At 43.0% G+C, this 26,536-nt stretch overlaps 1 protein-coding gene across 3 annotated transcripts in view; it reads left to right on the top strand.

The window, feature by feature from the left end:
• LOC115101912 (agrin-like) overlaps positions 1 to 26,536 on the top strand; it is a 492,981-nt gene that overhangs the window by 262,622 nt on the left and 203,823 nt on the right. For all 3 annotated transcript variants that reach the window (XM_065005557.1, XM_065005556.1, XM_065005558.1), the window contains one exon: positions 36 to 251. In XM_065005557.1, the coding sequence (XP_064861629.1) occupies positions 36 to 251 (216 nt within the window). The remainder of the gene's footprint in view (positions 1 to 35; positions 252 to 26,536) is intronic.

The following is a 26,536-nucleotide window of genomic DNA, read 5'->3' as shown; positions in this document are numbered from 1 at the left end:
CAATTCTAAACGGATCATTTTTTATTTCTCCTCAGATTGCAGAGGAATGCTATGCGGCTTCGGGTCAGTATGTGAACGTGTTGCGGCCGACCCCTCCAAGACAGAGTGCGTCTGCAAGAAGATGGTGTGTCCGTCGGTTGTGGCGCCTGTGTGTGGCTCGGACTCCTCGACCTACTCCAATGAGTGTGAGCTGGCGAAGGCCCAGTGCAACACGCAGCGGCGCATCAAGGTGCTGCGCAAAGGACCCTGCGGTGAGTCTTGCTAGCTAGCACGTCATGCTAGATACAGTGCCTTTAGAAAGTATTCCCACCCCCTTTTCCCCCAAAAATAGGTGTTAGAGCCTGAATTTAAAATTGATACAGTTAGATTTTGTGTCACTGGCACAATACCACATAATGTCAAAGTGGAATGATGTTAAAATGATTTTTTACAAAAATGAAAAGCTGAAATGGCTTGAGTCAATAAGTACCAGGGAGGTTTTCCAATGCCCCACAAAGAAGGGCACCTATTGGTCGATGGGTAAAAATACGTTGAATGTCTCTTTGAGCATGATGAAGTTACTAATTACACTACGGATGGTGTATCAATACACCTAGTCACTACAAAGATACTACAGACCTCCTTGCTAACTCAGTTGCCAGAGATGAAGGAAACCGCTCAGAGATTTCACCATGAGGCCAATGCTGACTAAAACAGTTAGAGTTTAATGACTGTGATAGGAGACAACTGAGGATGGATCAACAACATTGTAGTTACTCTACAATACTAACCTAAATGACAGTGAAGAGAAGGACTCACGTACAGACAAAAATATTCCAAAACATGCATCTTGTTTGCAATAAGGCACTAAAGTATAACTGCAAAAAAATGGCAAAGAAATGTACTTTAAGTCCTGAATACAAAGCATTATGTTTGGGGAAAATGCAACACAGTACGTCACTGAGTACCACTCTTAATATTTTCAAGCATGGTGGTACAGTAGCTGCATTTGCAAGGACAAGAGAGTTTTTCAGGATAAAAATAAACAGAGCTAAGCACAGGTAAAATCCTAGTGGAAACCTGGTTCAGTCTGCTTTCCAATAGACAATAGACAGTCAAATGACCCTTTCAGCAGGACAATAACTTAAAATACAAGGCCAAATATACACTGGAGTTGCTTATCAAGACGACATTGAATGTATCCTGAGTGGCCTAGTTAGTTTGAAAAGCAATGAAAAGCAATGATACACAACCAACTTCACAGAGCTTGAAGAATTTTAAAAAGAATAATGGGCAAATATGATAAAATCTAGGTGTGCAAAGCTCTTTGAGACTTACCCAGAAAGACTCACAGCTTTAATCACTCCCAAAGGGATTCTATTGACTCAAGGGTGTGTATATATTTAATTTTCAATAAACGTTACTAAAAAACTATTTTCACTTTGACATTATGGTGTATTGTGTGTAGATGGGTAATCCAGTTTGAATTCAGTGTGTCACACAACAATGTGTGTAATAAGTCAAGGGGTATGAATACTTTCTGAAGGCACTGTGTCTGTTTCAGTCCATTGACATCCCGTTAGCTACTACTGTTCAGTGTTGTGTACTGACATGAAGTGTTGTATTTACTGTACGGTGAGATCAGCTAACTATCATTACGCTAGCTACTGTTCAGTCAGTTTTGTCTACTACTACTGTACGGTCTATACGGTCCCTTATGTATAGAGAGTCCTAGCTAGCATTATGGTACTATTCAGTCTGTTTCAGTCAGTGTTGTGCTGTGTAGAGCTGTACCCTGATGTATTGTATAGTTTCTCAGCTAGCATCACGCTAGCTACTATTGAGTCCATTGCAGTCTTTTGTGCTCTTTCATACCTTCAGAATGAGTCCTGCTAGCATTGCGCTACAGTACAGTGGCATGTTCTGTACCTCTGCGAGTAAAGAAGCTGTTATGTCATCATAGAGATACAGTATTATGACAGGATTTGAAGAAACTTGCCATGAGCCTATTAGAAATGCCATTATGTCTTCTATCACAAGTTATACCAGCCACCAGATGACAAAACACCTCGACGCACGCTGTGTCTGTCTACCACGGTCCAGAGCCAACAGATGACAACAGTGAAGCCTATTTGGCTCATCGTAACCACCACTAGTTAGCATAGCAGCACCAGCCACCCCACTAGGGGTTTGCAGGGCTGAAAGCACAAAGCAATATGCTACAATGGGCTTTGTGTCGTGTTTTTCTCCCTCTATGCTGTCGCTACAATGCTAATCCATCAGCTGATTGCTGTGCTGGCTAGTGGCTGGCTAATAGCAGGGCCTGTGTGACTAAAGGGCTTGCCAGATAGAGGGAAGGAAACAGGAACAGAAAGAGAGGAAGGGAAACAGAGAGAGGGAGGAAGGAGGGGAGAGAAAGAGGGAGGGAGGGAATAGGGAGAGAGGGATGGAAGGGGGAGAGAGAGAGGGAGGGAGAGATGGAGGGAAGAGAGAGGGAGTGAAGGGAGAGAGACAGGGAGAGAAACAGAGAAACTGATAAAGAAAGACAGATGTATAAAGAGAAAGAGAGAGAGAGAGTGAGGTAATTACATCAGCTAGAGGAACAGGCCATATACAGCCACCAAAAGGCCCATAATTATCCAGACCTACCCGCTGGGAGCACAGTGGAGTTCTGGGTAAAGGGCGATGGTGGCCTGTGGGGCGCAACTTCCTCCTGATGAACCAGATCTGCATCGGGAGATTTAGTGACTATGCTGCTATTCACAAAAATAAGAAGAGCTGCTTCTGTATTGATTATGACCAGTGAGGACTACGGTGTACAGGGCCCATATCCACAAAGTGTCTCAGAGTAGGAGTGCTGATCTTCAACAGTGAAGAGGCGACTCCGGGATGCTGGCCTTCTAGGCAGAGTTGCAAAGAAACAGCCCTATCTCAGACTGGCCAATAAAAAAAAGATTAAGATGGGCAAAAGAACACAGACACTGGACAGAGGAACTCTGCCTAGAAGGACAGCATCCCGGAGTCGCCTCTTCACTGTTGACGTTGAGACTGGTGTTTTGCGGGTACTGTTTAAAGAAGCTGACAGTTGAGGACTTGTGAGGCATCTGTTTCTCAAACTAGACAATCTAATGTACTTGTCCCCTTGCTCAGTTGAGCACTGGGGCCTCCCACTCCTATTTCTATTCTGGTTAGAGCCAGTTTGCGTTGTTCTGTGAAGGGCTTAGTACACAGCATTGTACGAGATCTTTAGTTTCTTGGCAATTTCTCGCATGGAATAGCCTTCATTTTTTCAGAAGAAAGTTTTTTTTTTTCTTTTTTTTTTTCTGGCCATTTTGAGCCTGTAATCAAACACACAAATGCTGATGCTCCAGATACTCAACTAGTCTAAAGAAGGCTAGTTTTATTGCTTCTTTAATGAGCACAACAGTTTTCAGCTGTGCTAACATAATTGCAAAAAGGTTTTCTAATGATCAATTATCCTTTTAAAATTATAAACTTGGATTAGCTAACACAATGTGCCATTGGAACACAGGAGTGATAGTTGCTGATAATGGGCCTCTGTATGCCTATGTAGATATTCCATAAAAAATCAGCCGTTTCCAGCTACAATAGTCATTTACAACATTAACAATGTCTACACTGTATTTCTGATCAATTTGATGTTATTTTAATATACAAAAAATGTGTTGCTCTTTCAAAAACAAGGACATTTCTAAGTGACCCCAAACTTTTGAACGGTAGTGTATGTTAACGACTCAATCAGTCATTAATAAGGCATTAGGAGCTACTTAAGATACTTAGCGTTGATTTGATTTTGAATGCAGAGTGTATATGTACACAGTAATTGGTAATATTAGGCTTTCAAGGATTAATAAAATGTATTCATTTGTGGGGGGAAATCATACAACACAGAGCTATGTAGCTACTCAGTCTGATTTATCCAATGTCCTTATCTAGAGTCCCTTCTTCAAGATGCATTTAAAGTCTACAATGAGAGATGCTGGACAGCAGTTTAATCCCAAATGACAAACCCTGTACTTCCGTATATAAAAGAGTTCCATTTGACAGTTTCACACTGAGAAAAAATAGCAAACTAGAAGATGAGAAGCGTAGAGAGGGGCGCAGCGGGTCAGGGGAAACTGGATGACAGGTTCTTATTCTCTTTCTCCATCCAATACATCTTGTCAGCACAGAAGGTCCAGGCAGCTCACACTGGCGGGTATTATGTTGTTGTCTGGGATGGTGGAGAGGTCTGCTGGAGGGAGGGAGTGAAGAGAGAAGTATATGTTTTATAAGTATATTAACCGGGTACTTTAGGTCCTGGATGCTGATTGGCTGAAAGCCGTGGGATATCAGACATAATAAACTGGGTGGTTCGAGCCCTGACTGCTGATTGGCTGAAAGCCGTGGTATATCAGATCATATACCATGGGTTTGACAAAACATTTATTTGTACTACTTTAATTATGTTGGTAACCAGTTTATAATATAATTCAGGCACCTCGGGGGTTTGTGATAAATGGCCAATATACCACGACTAAAGGCTGTATCCAGGCACTCCACGTTGCATCCTGCTTAAGAACAGCCTTTGGCCGTGGCATATTGGCCATGTACCACACTTCTAATTAAATTTGTCACATGCTTCGTAAACAACAGCTATAGACTAACAGTGCAATTCTTTCTTGCAGCTCCCCCCCAAACAAAAACAACAACAACAGAAATAGTCTGAAAATATATAATGAATAACACATACATGGGGTACCAGTACCGAGTAGAGTAGATGTGCAGGGGTACGAGGTAGTTGAGGTAGATATAGGTAGGGATAAAGTGACTGGGTAGATAGATCATTATTAACAGTAACAGTTGCGTATGTGATGAGTCAAGAGACCAGTGCAAAAAGGGACAATGCCGATGTTCCGGGTAGCTATTGTTTAACTATTTAACCAACTATTTAGCAGTCCTTAAGGTTTTATTGTATTTCTTCATATTTTTCACACTTTAAACAAACCACAACTTATAAAGGCTTGATAGGGCATTCCTAAAGTCGTCATAAGCACTATGGGACCATATATTTCTTTCTCATTACATGTTGATGGCCCTCCCATTTGAATGGGCAAGGCATGGATAATGTAGTACCATATTAAAGCAAATGCCAGTATTCAAGTTGTATTGTACTGCGCTGTAAGATAACGGCCTGGATTGTGCCTCTGGCCACTCCAGATACCAAGTCAATGTACGGCCACTACATCTGAACAGTTTAGTGGGTTTTTGTACTGAAATAATAGTGTGCACATAACTCAGCCAGCACTGGCCTTCATGGACATCCCAGCCTAAGCAGCTCTTTTCATTAATTCCCTCTTTCTAAAATGGGTAATTTGGGAGCCACATTTCTATGGGTTAGTCCACTGGTCCAGCGTGCTGATAATGGCCTGATATCATTTGAATTAAAAACACAGGGTGCTCTGCTTTGTTTAAATCTGTTTGAATGACCCTCAAGTGTGAGAACTGACGTTTTTAGGGAAGAACAGAGAGAAAAGCGATAGAAAGAAGAGGGGGGAAGTTAGCCGGCACTTATCCAGGGTTACCGTTCAGCAGAACATGAAGAGAAATTGGGGGCAGTGTGTGTTTGAGAGGAGGCCGGGAGAGCTCGAGCTGTGTTAGCTCTCCTAATATTGAACCTGGAGCCGACAGAGAGAGACGGGTAAACACTCGATCTCCCAACCTATGCGGAGCGCTGCGGTGGGGAGGAGATGGAAACCCAGCGAGCGCCCGTGCCTCAGAATTTATTTTGGAGCGCCCAGATCGATGGGGAGATCAATGTTGTGTGTGTGTAGAGTGGCCCTGGAGCATGCCCTGCCTCATGCACCGTTGATAGACTAGACTCAATCTCATTCTTTCTCTCCGTCTCCTCTTTCACACCCGCACTGTATTTCTCTCGACCTCTCCCCATCACCATTCTCTCTATCCTTCCTCTTTCTCTTTTCCTCTCTCCCCTCCTTTACTGTGTATGTATCTCTCCATCTCCTACCATTCTCTCTCTCTCTCACTAACCAGGTTTCCATCCAGGTTTCCATGTGAGTAAAGTACATGTCGGGTAAAAACATGTCACAACAGGCCTGATGGAAGCAGCACATTTGTTGGTAAACTTGATATTGCATTTTTGCATCTGAGCTCCTAGAGTGTGCGGCTCTCCTTCATTTTCAGGTTTTCTACTCCGCTAGCCAGCACCTGTCCTAAATAGGTGTGCGTTTCTTTTTCTTCTAGATTATGTGTGTTAAATAAAAGTTTTTTAGGAAAAGACAAAGACGGAGGGGGTTATGACGATAAAAAATGTCAGCGAAATTAGACATTTTAATTCATAATTCAAAATTACTCACTCAGCTCTTCTTGTGTGAATGGCCAGTTTTCTCTTGGTCATTTCTTAAATATCTTGATATTTCAATGGAGATAGAAATGTTGTGGAATAAAGGAAGAGATGACACATGACTGATATTGGCTATCCACATTTTCTGTCATATGGATAGGTTCAACTGTAGATTTCGGATTCTCACTCTCTCTCTCTCTTAATTGGGTGTTAGTCATCTCTGTGAGGTGTCATTTAACCATTTTACCTGGCTGCTGGCCCCATCAGTAGGGTCCCAGCTCTGCTGCCCTACTGTAGCGGCTGTAATGTGACCCACTGACTGATTCAAATCAAATTCTATTAGTCACATGTGCCGAATACAACAGGTAGACCTTACAGTGAAATGCTTACTTAGGAGCCCCTGACCAACAATGCAGTTAAAAAAAAATACAAATAAGAATAAGAAATAAAAGTAACAAGTAATTAATTTAAAGAGCAACAGTGAAATACCAATAGTAAGACTATATACAGGGGTTACCGGTACAGAGTCAATGTGCTGAGGCACAGATTAGTTGAGGTAATATGTACATGCAGGTGGGGTTATTAAAGTGACTATGCATAGATGATAAGAACAGAGAGTAGCAGCGGTATGGGGGGGGGGGGGGGGCAAAGCAAATAGGCTGGGTAGCCATTTGATTAGGTCTTATGGTCTTATGAGTCTTATGGCTTGGGAGTAGAAGCTGTTTAGAAGCCTCTTGGACCTAGACTTGGCGCTCAGGTACCGCTTGCCATGCGGCAGCAGAGAGAACAGTCTATGACTAGGGTGGCTGGAGTCTTTGACAATTCTTAGGGCCTTCCTCTGACACCGCCTGGTATAGAGGTCCTGGATGGCAGGCAGCTCAGCCCCGGTGATGTACTGGGCCGTTCGCACTACCCTCTGTAGTGCCTTGCGGTCGGAGGCCGAGCAGTTGCCATACCAGGCAGTGAGGCAACCAGTCCGGATGCTCTCGATGGTGCAGCTGTAGAACCTTTTGAGGATCTGAATACCCATGCCAAATCTTTTCAGTCTCCTGAGGGGAATAGGTTTTGTCATGTCCTCTTCACGACTGTCTTGGTGACCATAATCCACTCTCAGGATGATTGCTGATGCCTTCTCATTCTCTATGTCTTTTTGTCTTTGTATTCCTCTATTTTGTGAAGAAGTCACTTTTCCTTTATCGTAAATGTTATTCTCCTCTATGACCATGTATTTTCAATGTATTCAATGGCAGTTCTTACTTTTGCCACAAGGGGCACTGTGCCGATTTCCCTATGCACCAACTAAACAAACATACTCACAAACAGAAACAGACACACATAACCCAATTCACCCCCACCCAACACAGAGAATCCCACTCTTCCTAGCGGGTTCCAGATGATAACAGTAGTGTGCTTAATTTGATTGCCTCCCTCGCCTCCTTCTCCCGCTCATCCTGCAGAGCTTTGAGATCCTTTCCAAACATATCCCTGTCTCTTTCTCTCCTTCTCCCGTAACCTCGAGAGGACTTGGGTTTGATGAATGCACTAACTGGATAAGAGTGTCTGCTAAATGACTAGAATGTAAATGTAGATAACAGATTATGGCGCCGGCTCACACATTAAAAAGCGCACCACGCACACACAATGACAAGCAGAAGCTTGGTTTGACACATTTTTATTATTAATTTATTATTTATAATTAGTATTATTTTATTCGGCTCACCTCAGTAATCCACTGACATTGGTTAATGTCTTGCCCTTATGCCAAACGAGAAACAAGATCAGATATGGAAGGAAAAGCTGGGAGTCAATGGAACATTTTATATCAGTGAGGAAACCAAAATGGTGACAAACAATCGTTTTTGTTTGTGGCTCCGGTTGGGTGTGAAAATTCTTGTCTGGGAGTGTGTGGACGTGGAGATAAAGTAGGATGAGTAAAATGCCCATAATTAGTAGTCCATCATCATCATCTACTATGCAATGCTTATGGATTAGGCTTGATTGAATGGAAAGTGGGCACAGATAATGATGGTAACTCATCCTCACCTCTTTCTATATGGTATATCTCTGTCTTCATCTCTCTTTCTCTCTCTCTTCCCCTTTCCTGCTAGTGAGATGTGGAAGTACCGTTGAAGTCAGAAGTTTACATACACCTTAGCCAAATACATTTAAACTCAGTTTTTCACAATTCCTGACATTTAACCCTAGTAAAATAATTCCCTGTCTTAGGTCAGTTAGGATCACCAGTTTATTTTAAGAATGTAAAATGTCAGAATAATAGTAGAGAGAATGATTTATTTCATTTTTTTCATCACATTCCCAGTGGGTTAGAAGTTTACATACACTCAATTAGTATTTGGTAGCATTGCCTTTAAAAGGTTTAATTTGGGCCAAACATTTTGGGTAGCCTTCCACAAGCTTCCCACAATAAGTTGTGTGAATTTTGGCCCAATCCTTCTGACAGAGCTGGTGTTACTGAGTCAGATTTAGTGGCCTCCTTGCTAGCACACACTTTTTCAGTTCTGCCCTCAAATTTTCTATAGGATTGAGGTCAGGACTTTGTGATGGCTTTGTTGTCCTTAAGCCATTTTGCCACAACTTTGGAAGTATGGTTGGGGTCATTGTCCATTTGGAAGACCCATTTGCGACCAAGCTATAACTTCTTGACTGATGTCTTGAGAGGTTGCTTCAATATATCCACATAATATTCCTACCTCATGACGCCATCTATTTTGTGAGGTGCACCAGTCCCTCCTGCAGCAAAGCATACCCACAACACGATGCTGACACCCCCGTGCTACATGGTTGGGAGGGTGTTCTTTGGCTGGCAAGCCTCCCCCTTTTTCCTCCAAACATAACGATGGTCATTATGGCCAAACAGTTATATTTTCGTTTCATCAGACTAGAGGACATTTTTACAAAAAGTGCGATCTTTGTACCCATGTGCAGTTGCAAACCGTAGTCTGGCTTTTTTTATGGCAGTGTAGCAGTGGCTTCTTCCTTGCTGAGTGGCCTTTCAGGTTATGTCGATATAGGACTAACTTTACTGTGGATATAGATACTTTTGTACCTGTTTCCTCCAGCATCTTCACAAGGTCCTTTGCTGTTGTCTGGTACCTTCAGGCATTTGGAAATTGTTCCCAAAGATGAAACAGACTTGTGGAGGTCTACAATTTCTTTCTGAGGTCTTGGCTGATTTCTTTTGATTTTCCTGCGATGTCAAGCAAAGAGGCACTGAGTTTGAAGGTAGTCCTTGAAATACAGTGCCTTGCGAAAGTATTCGGCCCCCTTGAACTTTGCGACCTTTTGCCACATTTCAGGCTTCAAACATAAAGATATAAAACTGTATTTTTTTGTGAAGAATCAACAACAAGTGGGACACAATCATGAAGTGGAACGACATTTATTGGATATTTCAAACTTTTTTAACAAATCAAAAACTGAGAAATTGGGCATGCAAAATTATTCAGCCCCTTTACTTTCAGTGCAGCAAACTCTCTCCAGAAGTTCAGTGAGGATCTCTGAATGATCCAATGTTGACCTAAATGACTAATGATGATAAATACAATCCACCTGTGTGTAATCAAGTCCGTATAAATGCACCTGCACTGTGATAGACAAGACATTTGTGGAGTGGTTGAAAAGCGAGTTTTAATTTTTAAAATTGTATTTATTTATTTCACCTTTATTTAACCAGGTAGGCAAGTTGAGAACAAGTTCTCATTTACAATTGCGACCTGGCCAAGATAAAGCAAAGCAGTTCGACACATACAACGACACAGAGTTACACATGGAGTAAAACAAACATACAGTCAATAATACAGTAATAAAAAACAAGTCTATATACAATGTGAGCAAATTAGGTGAGAAGGGAGGTAAAGGCAAAAAAGGCCATGGTGGCAAAGTAAATACAATATAGCAAGTAAAACACTGGAATGGTAGTTTTGCAATGGAAGAATGTGCAAAGTAGAAATAAAAATAATGGGGTGCAAAGGAGCAAAATAAATAGATAAATTAAATACAGTTGGGAAAGAGGTAGTTGTTTGGGCTAAATTACAGGTGGGCTATGTACAGGTGCAGTAATCTGTAAGATGCTCTGACAGTTGGTGCTTAAAGCTAGTGAGGGAGATAAGTGTTTCCAATTTAAGAGATTTTTGTAGTTCGTTCCAGTCATTGGCAGCAGAGAACTGGAAGGAGAGGCGGCCAAAGAAAGAATTGGTTTTGGGAGTGACTAGAGAGATATACCTGCTGGAGCGTGTGCTACAGGTGGGAGATGCTATGGTGACCAGCGAGCTGAGATAAGGGGGGACTTTACCTAGCAGGGTCTTGTAGATGACATGGAGCCAGTGGGTTTGGCGACGAGTATGAAGCGAGGGCCAGCCAACGAGAGCGTACAGGTCGCAATGGTGGGTAGTATATGGGGCTTTGGTGACAAAACGGATTGCACTGTGATAGACTGCATCCAATTTGTTGAGTAGGGTATTGGAGGCTATTTTGTAAATGACATCGCCAAAGTCGAGGATTGGTAGGATGGTCAATTTTACAAGGGTATGTTTGGCAGCATGTCAGAGCCTTCCAGAGTAGTGATGTTGGACAGGCGGGTAGGTGCAGGTAGCGATCGGTTGAAGAGCATGAATTTAGTTTTACTTGTATTTAAGAGCAATTGGAGGCCACGGAAGGAGAGTTGTATGGCATTGAAGCTTGCCTGGAGGGTTGTTAACACAGTGTCCAAAGAAGGGCCGGAAGTATACAGAATGGTGTCGTCTGCGTAGAGGTGGATCAGAGACTCACCAGCAGCAAGAGCGACCTCATTGATGTATACAGAGAAGAGAGTCGGTCCAAGAATTGAACCCTGTGGCACCCCCATAGAGGCTGCCAGAGGTCCGGACAGCAGACCCTCCGATTTGACACACTGAACTCTATCAGAGAAGTAGTTGGTGAACCAGGCGAGGCAATCATTTGAGAAACCAAGGCTGTCGAGTCTGCCGATGAGGATGTGGTGGTTGACAGAGTCGAAAGCCTTGGCCAGATCAATGAATACGGCTGCACAGTAATGTTTCTTATCGATGGCGGTTAAGATATCGTTTAGGACCTTAAGCGTGGCTGAGGTGCACCCATGACCAGCTCTGAAACCAGATTGCATAGCAGAGAAGGTATGGTGAGATTCAAAATGGTCGGTAATCTGTTTGTTGACTTGGCTTTCGAAGACCTTAGAAAGGCATGGTAGGATAGATATAGGTCTGTAGCAGTTTGGGTCAAGAGTGTCCCCCTTTGAAGAGGGGATGACCGCAGCTGCTTTCCAATCTTTGGGAATCTCAGACGACACGAAAGAGAGGTTTAACAGGCTAGTAATAGGGGTGGCAACAATTTCGGCAGATAATTTTAGAAAGAAAGGGTCCAGATTGTCTAGCCCGGCTGATTTGTAGGGGTCCAGATTTTTCAGCTCTTTCAGAACTTCAGCTGAATGGATTTGGGAGAAGGAGAAATGGGGAAGGCTTGGGCGAGTTGCTGTTGGGGGTGCAGTGCTGTTGACCGGGGTAGGAGTAGCCAGGTGGAAAGCATGGCCAGCCGTAGAAAAAAACTTATTGAAATTCTCAATTATGGTGGATTTATCAGTGGTGACAGTGTTTCCTATCTTCAGTGCAGTGGGCAGCTGGGAGGAGGTGTTCTTATTCTCCATGGACTTTACAGTGTCCCAGAACTTTTTTGAGTTAGTGTTGCAGGAAGCAAATTTCTGCTTGAAAAAGCTAGCCTTGGCTTTTCTAACTGCCTGTGTATAACGGGTTCTAGCTTCCCTGAACAGCTGCATATCACGGGGGCTGTTGATGCTAATGCAGAACGCCATAGGATGTTTTTGTGTTGGTTAAGGGCAGTCAGGTCTGGGGAGAACCAAGGGCTATATCTGTTCCTGGTTCTAAATTTCTTGAATGGGGCATGTTTATTTAAGATTGTTAGGAAGGCTTTTAAAAAAAATATCCAGGCATCCTCTACTGACGGGATGAGATCAATATCCTTCCAGGATACCCCGGCCAGGTCGATTAGAAAGGCCTGCTCGCTGAAGTGTTTCAGGGAGCGTTTTACAGTGATGAGTGGAGGTCGTTTGACCGCTGACCCATTACGGATGCAGGCAATGAGGCAGTGATCGCTGAGATCTTGTTTGAAGACAGCAGAGGTGTATTTAGAGGGGAAGTTGGTTAGGATGATATCTATGAGGGTGCCCGTGTTTAAGGCTTTGGGGGGATACCTGGTAGGTTCATTGATAATTTGTGTGAGATTGAGGGCATCAAGTTTAGATTGTAGGATGGCTGGGGTGTTAAGCATGTTCCAGTTTAGGTCGCCTAGCAGCACGAGCTTTGAAGATAGATGGGGGGCAATCAGTTCACATATGGTGTCCAGAGCACAGCTGGGGGCAGAGGGTGGTCTATAGCAGGCGGCAACGGTGAGAGACTTGTTTTTAGAGAGGTGGATTTTTAAAAGTAGAAGTTCAAATTGTTTGGGTACAGACCTGGATAGTAGGACAGAACTCTGCAGGCTATCTTTGCAGTAGATTGCAACACCGCCCCCTTTGGCAGTTCTATCTTGTCTGAAAATGTTGTAGTTTGGAATTAAAATTTCTGAATTTTTGGTGGTCTTCCTAAGCCAGGATTCAGACACAGCTAGAACATCCGGGTTGGCAGAGTGTGCTAAAGCAGTGAATAGAACAAACTTAGGGAGGAGGCTTCTAATGTTAACATGCATGAAACCAAGGCTATTACGGTTACAGAAGTCATCAAAGAGAGCGCCTGGGGAATAGGAGTGGAGCTAGGCACTGCAGGGCCTGGATTCACCTCTACATTGCCAGAGGAACATAGGAGGAGAAGAATAAGGGTACGGCTAAAAGCAATAAGAATTGGTCGTCTAGAACGTCTGGAACAGAGAGTAAACGGAGGTTTCTGGGGGCATCAAGGTATAATGTACAGACAAAGGTATGGTAGGATGTGAATACAGTGGAGGTAAACCTAGGTATTGAGTGATGAAGAGAGAGATATTGTCTCTAGAAACATCATTGAAACCAGGAGATGTCATTGCATGTGTGGGTGGTGGAACTAATAAGTTGGATAAGGTATAGTGAGCAGGACTAGAGGCTCTACAGTGAAATAAGCCAATAAACACTAACCAGAACAGCAATGGACAAGACATATTGACATTAAGGAGAGGCATCCTTAGTCGAGTGATCAAAAGGGTCCAGGGAGTGAAGAGGTTGGTTTGGGGGTCACGGCGATTTAGACAGCTAGCCAGGACATCGGTAGCAAGCTAGCATAGGATGGAGGTCTGTTGTTAGCCACCTCTTGCGTTCCGTCAGTAGATTAGTGGGGTTCCGTGTGGTAGAGGGGATTAGTCCAAATCACACAACAACAAAAAAATAAAAACAATAGATATAGTTATAGAGGCCCAAGAAGAAACATAATAATAATAAAAATAAATAAATTGTCCGATTGTCTATTCTGAGAGCAGCCGGTAAGACAGCTAACGGTTAGCAGGCGCAGATGGGCGTTCAGGTAACGTCGCGACGGAGGAGCCAGCCCGATCTCCTTCGGGTAGATAACGTCGGCAGTCCAGTTGTGAAGGCCCGGTGGGGCTCCGCGTAGGCAGTAAAACGGGTCCGGATAGGTGACTGCAGCCCAGGAGTGATTGACGGAGCTCAGGAGTGATTGACGGAGCTGGCTAGCTCCGGAGTAATTGATGTTTGCTCCGGAATCGACGAAAGCAGATAGACACACGGATAGCAGCCAGCTAGCTGTGAGATCTGGGAGTGAATGTCCAGAGAGCAGTTGAAATCCAGGGACATGGAGAGAAAAATTGGTCCGGTATGTTCCGTTCCGAGCCGCGCTGCGCCGTACAAAACTGGCGATAGATTTTCGAGCTAAAGGATAGCTGATGACCACAAACCGTGGTTAGCTGAATACTAACGAGTTGCCAGTAAAGAAGCTAACTAGCTTCTGATTAGCTCCTGGCTAGCTTCTGGCTAGTTTCTGGCTAGCTTCTTGGAGTTTCTGGCTAGCTTCTGGCTAGCTTCTTGGAGGATTGCAGATTTGAGGTAAATAATACTTATTTATAAATACAAATTGTTGAGGCGGGTTGCAGGAGAGTGTATTGAAGATGAGTTGATGGAAAATAAAAATAAAATGTATGTGAAAAAAGTTGTAAATATATATATATACACGACACGACAAGACGAGGACAAAAAACGTCTGAACTGCTATGCCATCTCGGGTCAAGTGACCCGAGACACCGACCTGAGTTTATGTAAACTTCTGACTTCAACTGTATATAGCAATCGGAGGATGCCACATTTTCTTCCGACCATTTATGGGAGAGTGTCTCTCTCTGTACTCTTTGCTGCCTGAATACTCTCCCTCTCATTTATCCTCTCTCCTTTCTTCCCCCCTCTCTCTCTAGCTGTGTTTCATCCTACCCTCTCCCCATCGTCCTCAGAGTAATCTCATGTTCTCCCCCGTCTCCATTAGGTTAATACTGTGTGCAGTGCCTTCAGAAAGTATTCATAGCCCTTGACTTATTCCACATTTTGTTGGGTTACAACCTGAATTCCAAATGGATTAATTCAATTGTTTTTATATTACTTTCGGTGCTTCACAGATCAAGCTGGTCTATATCAGGGCAGATGACCCCATATTATAGTGAGCACGGCGCCTGCTCCACTTACTCATTGCTAGCCTGCACTGGGAGACGGGTGCATCATGTTAGCTCCCCACTCATGATGCACAGAATAAATGTGACACGGCATGTACAGGAATTTAGAAACTGTTAATTACGGTTTGCAAAACGGTTTGCAAAACAATGACAATACATTAGAACACTTTACAATGCAGGAATGTACCGGTAGTTTGAGCTATTGTAGGCGAACTTTTCTTGCTACCTGACAGCTAAAGCTCACATCAATTCACTACTAATAATTTGTAAACCATACTTTTTGTCGCTGATTTCAAAGATGATTACCACACAGGGCCTCCCTGGTGGCGCAGTGGTCTAAGGCACTGCATTGCAGTGCTAGCTGTGCCACCGGAGACTCTGGGTTCAAGCCCAGGCTCAGTCGCAGCCGTCCGCGACCTGGAGGACCATGGGGCGGCGCACAATTGGCCTAGCGTCGTCCGGGTTAGGGATCGTTTGGCCGGCAGGGATATCCTTGTCTCATCGTGCCGTAGCGACTCCTGTGGCGGGCCGGGCGCAGTGCATGCTAGGTGTACGGTGTTTCCTTCGACACATTGGTGCGGCTGGCTTCTGGGTTGGGTGCGCGCTGTGTTGAGAAGCAGTGTGGCTTGGTTGGGTTGTGTTTCGGAGGACACATGGCTCTCGGCCTTCGCCTTTCCCGAGTTCGTACGGGAGTTGCAGCGATGAGACAAGACAGTAACTACTAACAGTTGGATACCACGAAATTGGGGAGAAAAAGGGGGTAAAAAAGAAAAAAGAAAAGAAAAGTTGATTGCTGCCCCCAAAGTTATTCATTCACTCATTTGGTCTCTCCCACATCTCTGCCAAAGATGATCTATTGCCTCAGCAAAACTGACTGTGCTCCAACTGGCCACCCCGTCCTGCCTTGATGTCATTACTGGTTAATGAGACAGCGCACATTTGAAAAAAAATTATCAGTACAATAAATTAAGTCCCAAACGGAAGGGACATAGATTGTCATCTGTAGCCTCATGACATCAGCCAAAACATGCTCAATAATTTGATGCATTCACACACTGCTATAGGCCTATGCTACATCTTTATTTACCCAGTTCATTAATAGAGATTTACAATTCAAATAAATTATCATTGTTGTTAGGCTCTATGAAATATGTTCATGTGCCATTCTGTGACTTTGGCTAATATGCCTTCTTTTTTTTTGCTGTGGTATCGTTTTGTGAAACTAAACATGGTATCGAAGTAAAAATTCTAGTATCCTGACAATACTACCGTCAGTATAGGAACTCGGGTTTCCTGTTTGTTTTTCACACTGGAATGTATCAACGGGCTCATTTGTTGTGCTCCGCTATCTCCTCGCTCTCCTCCTCCGTCTGGCGTGCAGCTCACAGAACGAAGTGGCTTATGAAAACTACAACTGAGATATTGAATTATTTTCATGTTGAAAAGGCAGTGTACTACGGGGCTGAAGTGTTTAGATTTAAGAAGGTTATCTGCTGTGTGTGTTTGACAGAGTTATTAGACTTTTAATATGACTTTTAGCGTGTGTGTACATGCAAAAACCTGTTTGTGTGTGTGGCAGAGACCTAGCCTTATTAGACTTTAACATAACTTGTAGCACATTATTCACAGTGCCTTTGACTCATTAACCCGTTAATATTATATGCCAGTTCAGAGTATTATACACTCCAGCACACATTGCTGCCTATTGTTTTGGGTCATTATATGGCTAATGCTAAATGATGATACAATGGAGCTTCAATTAGCCTAAAGCTGGACTCCTTAATAGGTGAAACGGACACTTCTGTTTGGAATATTACATTAACAACAAAACTTCTGCAAACTGTTTTTGCATGATAATCAGAAAATGCGCTTTTTTCTGGATGCTCCTCACCTCCGTTTGATCAACAAAATAAAAACAATAACAAAGGCTCTGGGGCGAACAGTGGCACTGCTTCCCCTAATGCGGATTCAATCTTTAAAGGAGCACCCCCCCACATACTCCCCTCCCTCTCCAGCTCTTAGATGTTGGCCAACCACAAATATCACTACAAACATGGTGGCTCTTTTGTCAACAGGCTGGAGAAAAATGTCCAAACCCCTGGCCCTTGAGTGCATCCAGGAGTCCTTCTCTGTAGTGCGAGTTTTTTGTGGCCGATTTTCCAGACTCAAAAGCATGTAAGCGAGAGATACAGCTGCAGTCAAATAAGGTCTTTGAAGAACTACATCAAATGGGCATATCATCTCCCAGCTATTGGGCTGACAGCGGCAGCGGAGTGGGGCGGCGGCACACGGACAACGTGAGGGCAACATGGAGGGGCGGGGAGGGGCGATGCTTTGTGTGTTGTCTGTGGTAGGGGGGGAAAGTGGATGCTGGGGAGGAGGGGCTTTTTATTCATCGTCTGCATCCCTTGCTCTCTGCTCTCTCATCTTTTCTCCCTCTTTCTGGAGCTCAGGGTCTTCAACCTTTTCTTGCCTAGAGACGCCCTCCGAGGCAAACCGGCAACCCAGGGACGCCCATCATACGTTATAAAAAAAGATATTTCTTTAGGTGAATGAAAATGGAAAGGAGAAAAAAGTCATCAACATTTTAATGCTCGGCACCACAGGCTAAAATTACATTTTTGCATATACTTATCAATTTTGTCCCTGAAAGTGCAAATTTAAATGTCAAAATGTTGATGAAAATGTATATTTTTGTTAGTTTATCATGCTACCATCGCCAACAGTTCATGAATTATAACTACTTTAAAATGATCCTGCATCCATCATTTCAAAGGTCACTACATTGAATCACTCGTCATGTAAAAGCACATATCAAAGATAATATTACAAACTCCCCCAGATGTAGTAACTTACTTTTGAAAAGACGGTGATTGGGTCTAAATTGGTAATATAAATTCAGGGTGCTGTAAAACTTAAATTAAACACATCCTCAAATAGCTGTCTGTCGCTTTTGATCAATTATCTAAATGATTTAAGTGAATTGTTTACGAGTGAACTTCCGTGAGTAGCGTAAAGATTGTGACCAATAAGATAAAGGAGATCTCACTGCCCTCTCCCACCTGGATAAGAGGAACACCTACACTACCAGTCAGAGGTTAGACACATCTAATCATTCCAGAGTTTTTCTTTATGGCCTCTCTCACCTGGACAAGAGGAACACCTACACTACCAGTCAGAGGTTAGACACACCTAATCATTCCAGAGTTTTTATTTATGTTTAGAAACTTCCTTTCCTGTGGCGGTCCTCATGAGAGCCAGTTTCATCATAGCGATTGATGGTTTTTGCGACTGCACATGAAAAAACTTTAAAAGTTCATGAAATTCCCCACATTGACTGACCTTCATGTCTTAAAGGAATGATGGACTGTCATTTCTCTTTGCTTATTTGAGCTGTTCTTGCCATAATATGGACTTGGTCTTTCACCAAATAGGGCTGTCTTCTGTATAAAAACCCTACCTTGTCACAGCACAACTGATTGGCCCAAACGCAATTAGAAGGACGGCAATTTCACAATTTCACAAATTAACTTTTAACAAGGCACACCTGTTAATTGAAATGCATTCCAAGTGACTATGCCATGAGAGAATGCCAAGAGTGTAAAAAGCTGTCAAGGCAAAGGGTGGCTACTTTGAAGAAAATCAAATATCATTTGATTTGTTTAACGCTTTTATGGTTAATACATTATTTAATGTGTTATTTCATAGTTTTGACGTCTTCACTATTATTCTGCAATGTAGAAAATAGTACAAATAAAGAAAACCCATTGAATGAGCAGGTGTGAATGATTCACTTTTGACTGATAATGTATGTTTATACAGTACCATTTTATTACCCCAAATTATGTGTCCACATTTAACTGGTAAAAGTTGATTCTGATATGAATATTCGGGTGTGATGCTTTACTTTGACCTCCCCACATTATAATTGGAAGAGGAAGTCTAGCAGCCTATTAGCTAGATCGTTAAATCCAAACACTATTTCACTGATTAGCCATGTTTTGGTAAAAATGAATGTCCAAATCAAGAAAGCTTACCAGCAGCACTTGCCTCACTGGTAGCCTATTCGCAGGTGCTTTTTCAAAGCCTATGTCAGATATCTCAGTGAGTAAAATTGGCTCCAGTGAGTGTAATTTCCTATATATTAGGATTTGATAAATCATTAGAAAGAAGATAGTCTCCTCTTTTCTGCAGCAGGTATGTCATTCAAAATGTGTTCATTATTTTGGGATATTATAAAAACATTGAAGTAAAAAAATATTTCTATTCGTATATATATATTTTTGCGGACCCCCTGTTGAATACCCTGCTCTAGTTCCCCCCCTGGGGGTTGTACACGGAACATGCAACAATTTCAACATTTTTAACCACTTACAGTTCGTATAAGGAAATCAGTCAATTTAAATAAATACATTAGGCCCTAATCTATGGATTTCACATGACTGGGAATACAGATATGCATCTATTGGGCACAGATACCTTAAAAAAAAGGTAGGGGCGTGGATCAGAAAACCAGTCAGTATCTGGTGTGACCACAATTTGGCTCATGCAGCATGACATCTCCTTCGCATAGAATTGATCAGGCTGTTGATTGTGGAATGTTGTCCCACTCCTCTTCAATGTCTGTGTGGAGTTGCTGGATATTGGAGGGAACTGGAACACACTCTCATACATGTCGATCGGTGAACTGGGACATTTTCTGCTTCCAGGAACTGTGTTCAGATCCTTGCGACATGGGACTGCGCATTATCATGCTGAAACATGAAGTGATGGCGGTGGATGAATGGCACGACTATGAGCCTCTGGATCTCATCACGGTATCTCTGTGCATTCAAATTGACATCGATAAAATGCCATTTGCGTTTGCTGTCCGTAGCTTAAGCCTGCCCATACCATAACCCCACTGCCACCATGGGGCGCACTGTTCACAATGTTAACATCAGAAAGCTGCTCGCCCACATGATGCCTATAACGCAAGAATCTGCCCGGTATAGTTGAAACTGGGATTCATCTGTGAAGAGCACACTTCTCCAGCATGTCAGTGGCAATTGAAGCTGAGCATTTGCAGTTTAAAGTTGGTTACAACAACGAACTGCTGTCAAGTCAAAACCCTGGTGAGGACGACGTGCACTCAGATGAGCTTCCCTGAGATGGTTTCTGACACAGTTTGCACAACCAGCTGGTCTCAGACAATCCCACAGGTGAAGAAGCTGTCCTGTGGTGATGTGAAGGTCCTGGGCCGGTGTGGTTACACACGATCTGCAGTTGTGAGGCCGGTTGGACGTACTGCCAAATTCTCTAAAACGACATTGGAGGCGGCATTCACTTCTATGAACATTCACTTCTATTGCAACAGCTCTGCTGGACCTTCCTGCAGTCAGTATGCCAATTCTATGCTCCCTCAAAACTTAAGACAAAACAAATGGAAAATGAAAAGTGGATCAGCGATGGCTTGTAGACCGGCGACGCTGACCGCCGAGCGCCGCACGAACAAGGAGAGGAACCGAATTCGGCTGAAGACGTGACAGTGGCATTGTGTTGTGACAAAACTACACATTTTAGATTTGCATTTTATTGTCCCAAGCACTATGTACACCTGTATAATGATCATGCTGTTTAACCAGCTTCTTGATATGTCAGACCTGTCAGGTGGATGGATAATATTGACAAAGGAGAAATGCTCACTTACAGGGATGTAAACAAATTTGTGCCCAAAATTTGAGCGAAATGTGTATGGACAATTTCTGTGATCTTTTATTTCAGCTCAAGAAACATGGGACCAACATTTTACATGTTGTTTAAAATTTTTGTTCAGGTGTATATAGCGATTAGAGGATTCTGCCCAATCCCCCTCCCCTGTGGAGTGATTCCAGTGCCAACAGAAATTGTATTTCAATTCTATAATTTTGAATTGTTATTAGGATATTGAATTTAATATTTTTTTAAATTTGTGATTCACAAACGTTGAATTCATGAATGTGTATGAAGCATTAATAAAGCCAGGGAGAAAACAGACACTGACGACTACCTGCCTCACTGCCTGGGAGATCACCCGCATCCTTGCTTCCTCTCCTCTCTGCTGTATATTCTCTGTAATGCTTTTTGTAGTGCAGGCTTGTGTCCTCCTACTCACCATGTCTTCTTCAGCTAAAGTAAATGTTTCAGCATTGCAGTATTCCTCTAATTCTCTACCTCTATACCGCTTGTTATTATCACAAGTCTAACCTGGCTTGTGTCTACTACTTCAGCACCACCGTTTGCTTCTCAGAGAGATGAGCTCATTGGCAGTGAGGAGCGTTCTAGTTTAGGAGCCATGTGACTTTTCATCCTCCGACTTCTCCAGCCTTTCAAATGATAATAATGAGAAAATACAGGCAGGAAGTCTCTGAAGCTTTTTGGGACGGCGCGTTCTGCTTGTTTACGCCAGTCGCATTCGCCCAGGCAATTTGCCTCCTTGTCTGAGTCTGAGAGGAAAGGCTTAAGGCTGCGGTTGCGAGGGGCTCCGTAACTGGACAAGCCCCTTAACATTCAAATCAAAGCGACGCCCTCTGTTCTTTCTCGCCCTTCTTTCCTGTCAAGGCACCTGCGAAGGAGAAGGAGAAAATGTGAATGTGATGGTATATTCAATAAGGACAAAGGGAAGGGAATGCAAACCAATGTAAATCCTTCACTAGTTGCTAGTGGTTTCAATGGGTTTCAGTGGCCGTGTCCAAAATATGACTGGCCTATTACTTAAACTGCATACTGTTAACAGTCTTGGCCAAAAGTTTTGAGAATGACACAAATATTAATTTTCACACAGTCTGCTACCTCAGTTTGTATGATGGCAATTTGCATATACTCCAGAATGTTATGAAGAGTGATCAGATGAATTGAAATTAATTGCAAAGTCCCTCCTTGCCATGTAAATGAACTGAATCCCCCCAAAAACATTTCCACTGCATTTCAGTGATTCTCTCATTAACACATGTGTGAGTGTTGACGAGGACAAGGCTGGAGATCAGTCTGTCATGCTGATTGAGTTCAAATAACAGACTGGAAGTCTCAAAAGAAGGGTGGTGCTTGAAATCATTGTTCTTCCTCTGTCAACCATGGTTACCTACAAGGAAACACGTGCCATCATCATGGTTTTGCACAAAAAGGGCTTCACAGGCAAGGATATTGCTGCCAGTAAGATTGCACCTAAATCAACCATTTATCAGATCATCAAGACTTTCAAGGAAAGCGGTTCAATTGTTGTGAAGAAGGCTTCAGGGCGCCTAAGAAAGTCCAGCAAGCACCAGGACCATTTCCTAAAGTTGATTCAGCTGCGGGATCGGGGCACCACCAGTACAGGGCTTGCTCAGGAATAGCAGCAGGAAAAAATATCATGGACAGACTGATATTTTACAAAAGGTACAGGGATCGGACTGCTGAGGACTGGGGTAAAGTCATTTTCTCTGATGAATCCCCTTTCCGATTGTTTGGGGCATCCGGAAAAAAGCTTGTCCGGAGAAGTCAAGGTGAGTGCTACCATCAGTCCTGTGTCATGCCAACAGTAAGCATCCTGAGACCATTCATGTGTGGGGTTGCTTCTCAGCCAAGTGAGTGGACTCGCTCACAATTTTGCCTAAGATCACAGCCATGAATAAAGAATGGTACCAACACATCCTCCGAGAGCAACTTCTCCCAACCATCCAGGAACAGTTCGGTGACAAACAATGCCTTTTCCAGCATGATGGAGTACCTTGCCATGAGGCAAAAGTGATAACTAAGTGGCTCGGGGAACAAAACATCAATATTTTGGGTCCATGGCCAGGAAACTCCCCAGACCTTAATCCCATTGAGAACTTGTGGTCAATCCTCAAGAGGCCGGTGGACAAACAAAAACCCACAAATTCTGACAAACTCCAAGCATTGATTATGCAAGAATGGGCTGTAATCAGTCAGTATGTGGCCCAGAAGTTAATTGACAGCATGCCAGGGCGGATTTGCAGAGGTCTTGAAAAAGAAGGGTCAACACTGCAAATTTTGACTCTTTGTATCTTTGCTTTCTGGTGCCCAGAGCTGCTGAGGCATCACCCACGTGGGCATCATACGTTATATTGTGGATATATTAAGGAGAAGTCCAGTGGCTACACAACTCAGGGAGGTTCCCAGAGTAGCTAGCCCTCTACAAAATTGTCACCAGGCTCCATCTTCACCAACAGCAGGGAGGTTTCCAGAGTAGCTAGCCCTCTACAAGAATGTCACCAGGCTCCATCTTCACCAACAGCAGGGAGGTTTACAGAGTAGCTAGCCCTCTACAAGAATGTCACCAGGCTCCATCTTCACCGACAGCAGGGAGGTTTCCAGAGTAGCTAGCCCTCTACAAGAATGTCACCAGGCTCCATCTTCACCAACAGCAGGGAGGTTTCCAGAGTAGCTAGCCCTCTACAAGAATGTCACCAGGCTCCATCTTCACCAACAGCAGGGAGGTTTCCAGAGTAGCTAGCCCTCTACAAGAATGTCACCAGGCTCCATCTTCACCAACAGCAGGGAGGTTCCAGCAGCCATCTCCCTGATCAAGCCATGAACTGTCCCGCTCCGCCTTTGGTTGACCCAGCCAAATATAGCTCGGCTACTCATAATGATGTTTTGCTTGTTTTTGCTTTTGATGCACTTTGAGATTGTGAAAAGTTATACAGAAATGAAATAAATGATTATTATTACCATACACCTTCAACAAGATAGCTCAAATGTGCGATTGCATTTTTTATGTTGAAATGTTAAAAGTAAAACACCAACAGCACATTTTATTATTATTTTCAATGAGAACAGACCCTTTTTGCAGTAACTTTTTTGACTCATCACATGCGCTACTGTTTATTATCTCTCACTTTACTCCTATTTATATGTACATATCTACCTCAATAACCTCGTAGCCCTGCACATCTACTCTGTACTGGTACTCTGTGTAGATCACCAAGTTATCAATAATCATTGTGTATTTTTTACAAATTTTAATATTACAATTTTCTGGGGGGAACTTTTCTATTACATCTCTATTTTCTGTATGTCTGCATTGTTGGAAGTAAGCATTTCACTGTTCTTCTACACATATTATTTACAAAGCATGTGACAAATAACATTTTATTTCATTTGAATGTAGGCTACTGCATGACTAACGTTAGCCATAGCTAGTGGCACTGAATAGTGCAGTGGCCACATGACTTACTCAACCTTTTGTTGTGCCGTTTCTCCTGTCGTGGTCGTCACTTAATTAAATACCTGATTGTCATCAGACCCTGCAACAGTTTAAGCCCTAGGATAATGCTAAATATTAAGTTGTCGCTCAACAGCAAGCAAGTAACCCTGTAGCTAATGTTACTGTTCAAACAGTTACAGGTACTAGTCCTATTAAAGCACATACACTATATATACAAAGGTATGTGGACACACCTTCAAATGAGTGGATTCGGCTATTTCAGCCACACCCGTTGCTGACAGATGTATAAAATCAATCACACAGCCTTGTAATCTCCATAGACAAATATTGACAGTAGAATGGCCTTACTGAAGAGCTCAGTGACTTTCTGCTTGACACTGTCATAGGATGCCACCTTTCCAGCAAGTCAGTTTGTCAAATGTCTGCCCTGCTAGAGCTACCCTGGTCAACTGTAAGTACTGTTATTGTGAAGTGGAAATGTCTAGGTGCAACGACGGCTCAGCCGCAAAGTGGTAGGCCACACAAACTCACAGAACGGGACTGGCGAGTGTTGGAGAGCATAGAGCGTAGAAATTGTCTGTCCTCGGTTGCAACACTCATTACCGAGATCCCTATGCGCAATGCCAAGCACCATCTGGAAGTGCGACGGATGAATCTGGGTTTGGTGGATGCCAGGAGAACGATACCTGCCCCAATGCTTAGTGCCAACTGTAAAGTTTAATGGAGGAGGAATAATGGTCTGGGCTGTTTTTCATGGTTCGGGCTGGGCCACTTAGCTCCAGTGAAGGGAAATCTTAACGCTACAGCATACAATGACATTCTAGACAATTCTGTGCTTCCAACTTTGGGGAAACAGTTTGTCAAAGGACCTTTCCTGTTTCAGCATGACAATGCCCCCGTGCACAAAGCGAGATCTATACAGAAATGGTTTGTCAAGGTTAGTGTGGAAGAACTTGACTGGTCTGCACAGAGCCCTGACCTCAACCCGATTGAATACCTTTGGGAGGAATTGGAACGCTGACTGCAAGCCAAGCCTAATCGCCCAACATCAGTACCCGACCTCACTAATACGCTTGTGGCTGAATGGAAGAAAGTCCCCGCAGGAATGTTCCAACAACTTGTCGAAAGTCTTCCCAGAAGACTGGAGGCTGTTATAGCAGCAAAGGTGGGACCAACTCAATATTGGCCCATGATTTCAGAATGAGATGTTCGAAGAGCAGGTGTCCACATACTGTTTGTCATGTGATGTAGCTAGCTAGCTGAAGGCATGGCAGGCAGCAGGCTGCAGATTTGTTTTCAAAGATGTGACGTTACGATGAAATAGTCGTGATCATTTTAAGAAGATAAAATATGACTTACAAGTTGTCGGGTATTTAACTTAAAGAGATCTAAAGTATCAAAACTAGCTTCTCTTCCAATGCATTGTGACTGTGAAATTCCCCAAAATTGTGCTGCGAATTCAACGAAATGAAAAGCTGAAATGAGCATAGCATCCTGGTATTTAAAACTTGATTTTAGAAAATGCACATACTATAAAAAGGTTACATTTTCGCATACTGAGAATGTATCATGCGCGTTATGATGTTTACCGCTATTCTTTTTGTATTCGGTAGCACATCCCTATATCTAAACGATCAGCTGTTGTTAAAGCCGAAATGAGTATGACAAGCGGCCATTTACTGTCTTTTTCAAAATGTTTTTTTGCTTACTCAAACAGCCTACTATTTAGGACGCAAGTGTAGTCGGGCAACTAAATGAAAAGCTGAAATGAGCATAGCATCCTGGCATTTAAAGTGTAGTCCTGGCAACGAAATGAAAAGCTGAAATGAGCATAGCATCCTGGCATTTAAAGTGTAGTCCTGGCAATGAAATGAAAAGCTGAAATGAGCATAGCATCCTGGCATTTAAAGTGTAGTCCTGGCAACTAAATGAAAAGCTGAAATGAGCATAGCATCCTGGCATTTAAAGTGTAGTCCTGGCAACTAAATGAAAAGCTGAAATGAGCATAGCATCCTGGCATTTAAAGTGTAGTCCTCGCAATGAAATGAAAACCTGAACTGAGCATAGCATCCTGGCATTTAAAGTATATTCGGGCATGGACAATGAAAAGCTGAAATGAGCATAGCATCCTGGCATTTAAAGTATATTCGGGCATGGACAATGAAAAGCTGAAATGAGCATAGCATCCTGGCATTTAAAGTATATTCGGGCATGGACAATGAAAAGCTGAACTGAGCATAGCATCCTGGCATTTAAAGTGTATTCGGGCATGGACAATGAAAAGCTGAAATGAGCATAGCATCCTGGCATTTAAAGTA

This window comes from Oncorhynchus nerka, linkage group LG20, assembly GCF_034236695.1.
Source record: "Oncorhynchus nerka isolate Pitt River linkage group LG20, Oner_Uvic_2.0, whole genome shotgun sequence".
Lineage (NCBI taxonomy): Eukaryota > Metazoa > Chordata > Actinopteri > Salmoniformes > Salmonidae > Oncorhynchus > Oncorhynchus nerka.
Note: the sequence above shows the minus strand (reverse complement) of the source record. Positions and strands in the feature narration are given on the sequence as shown.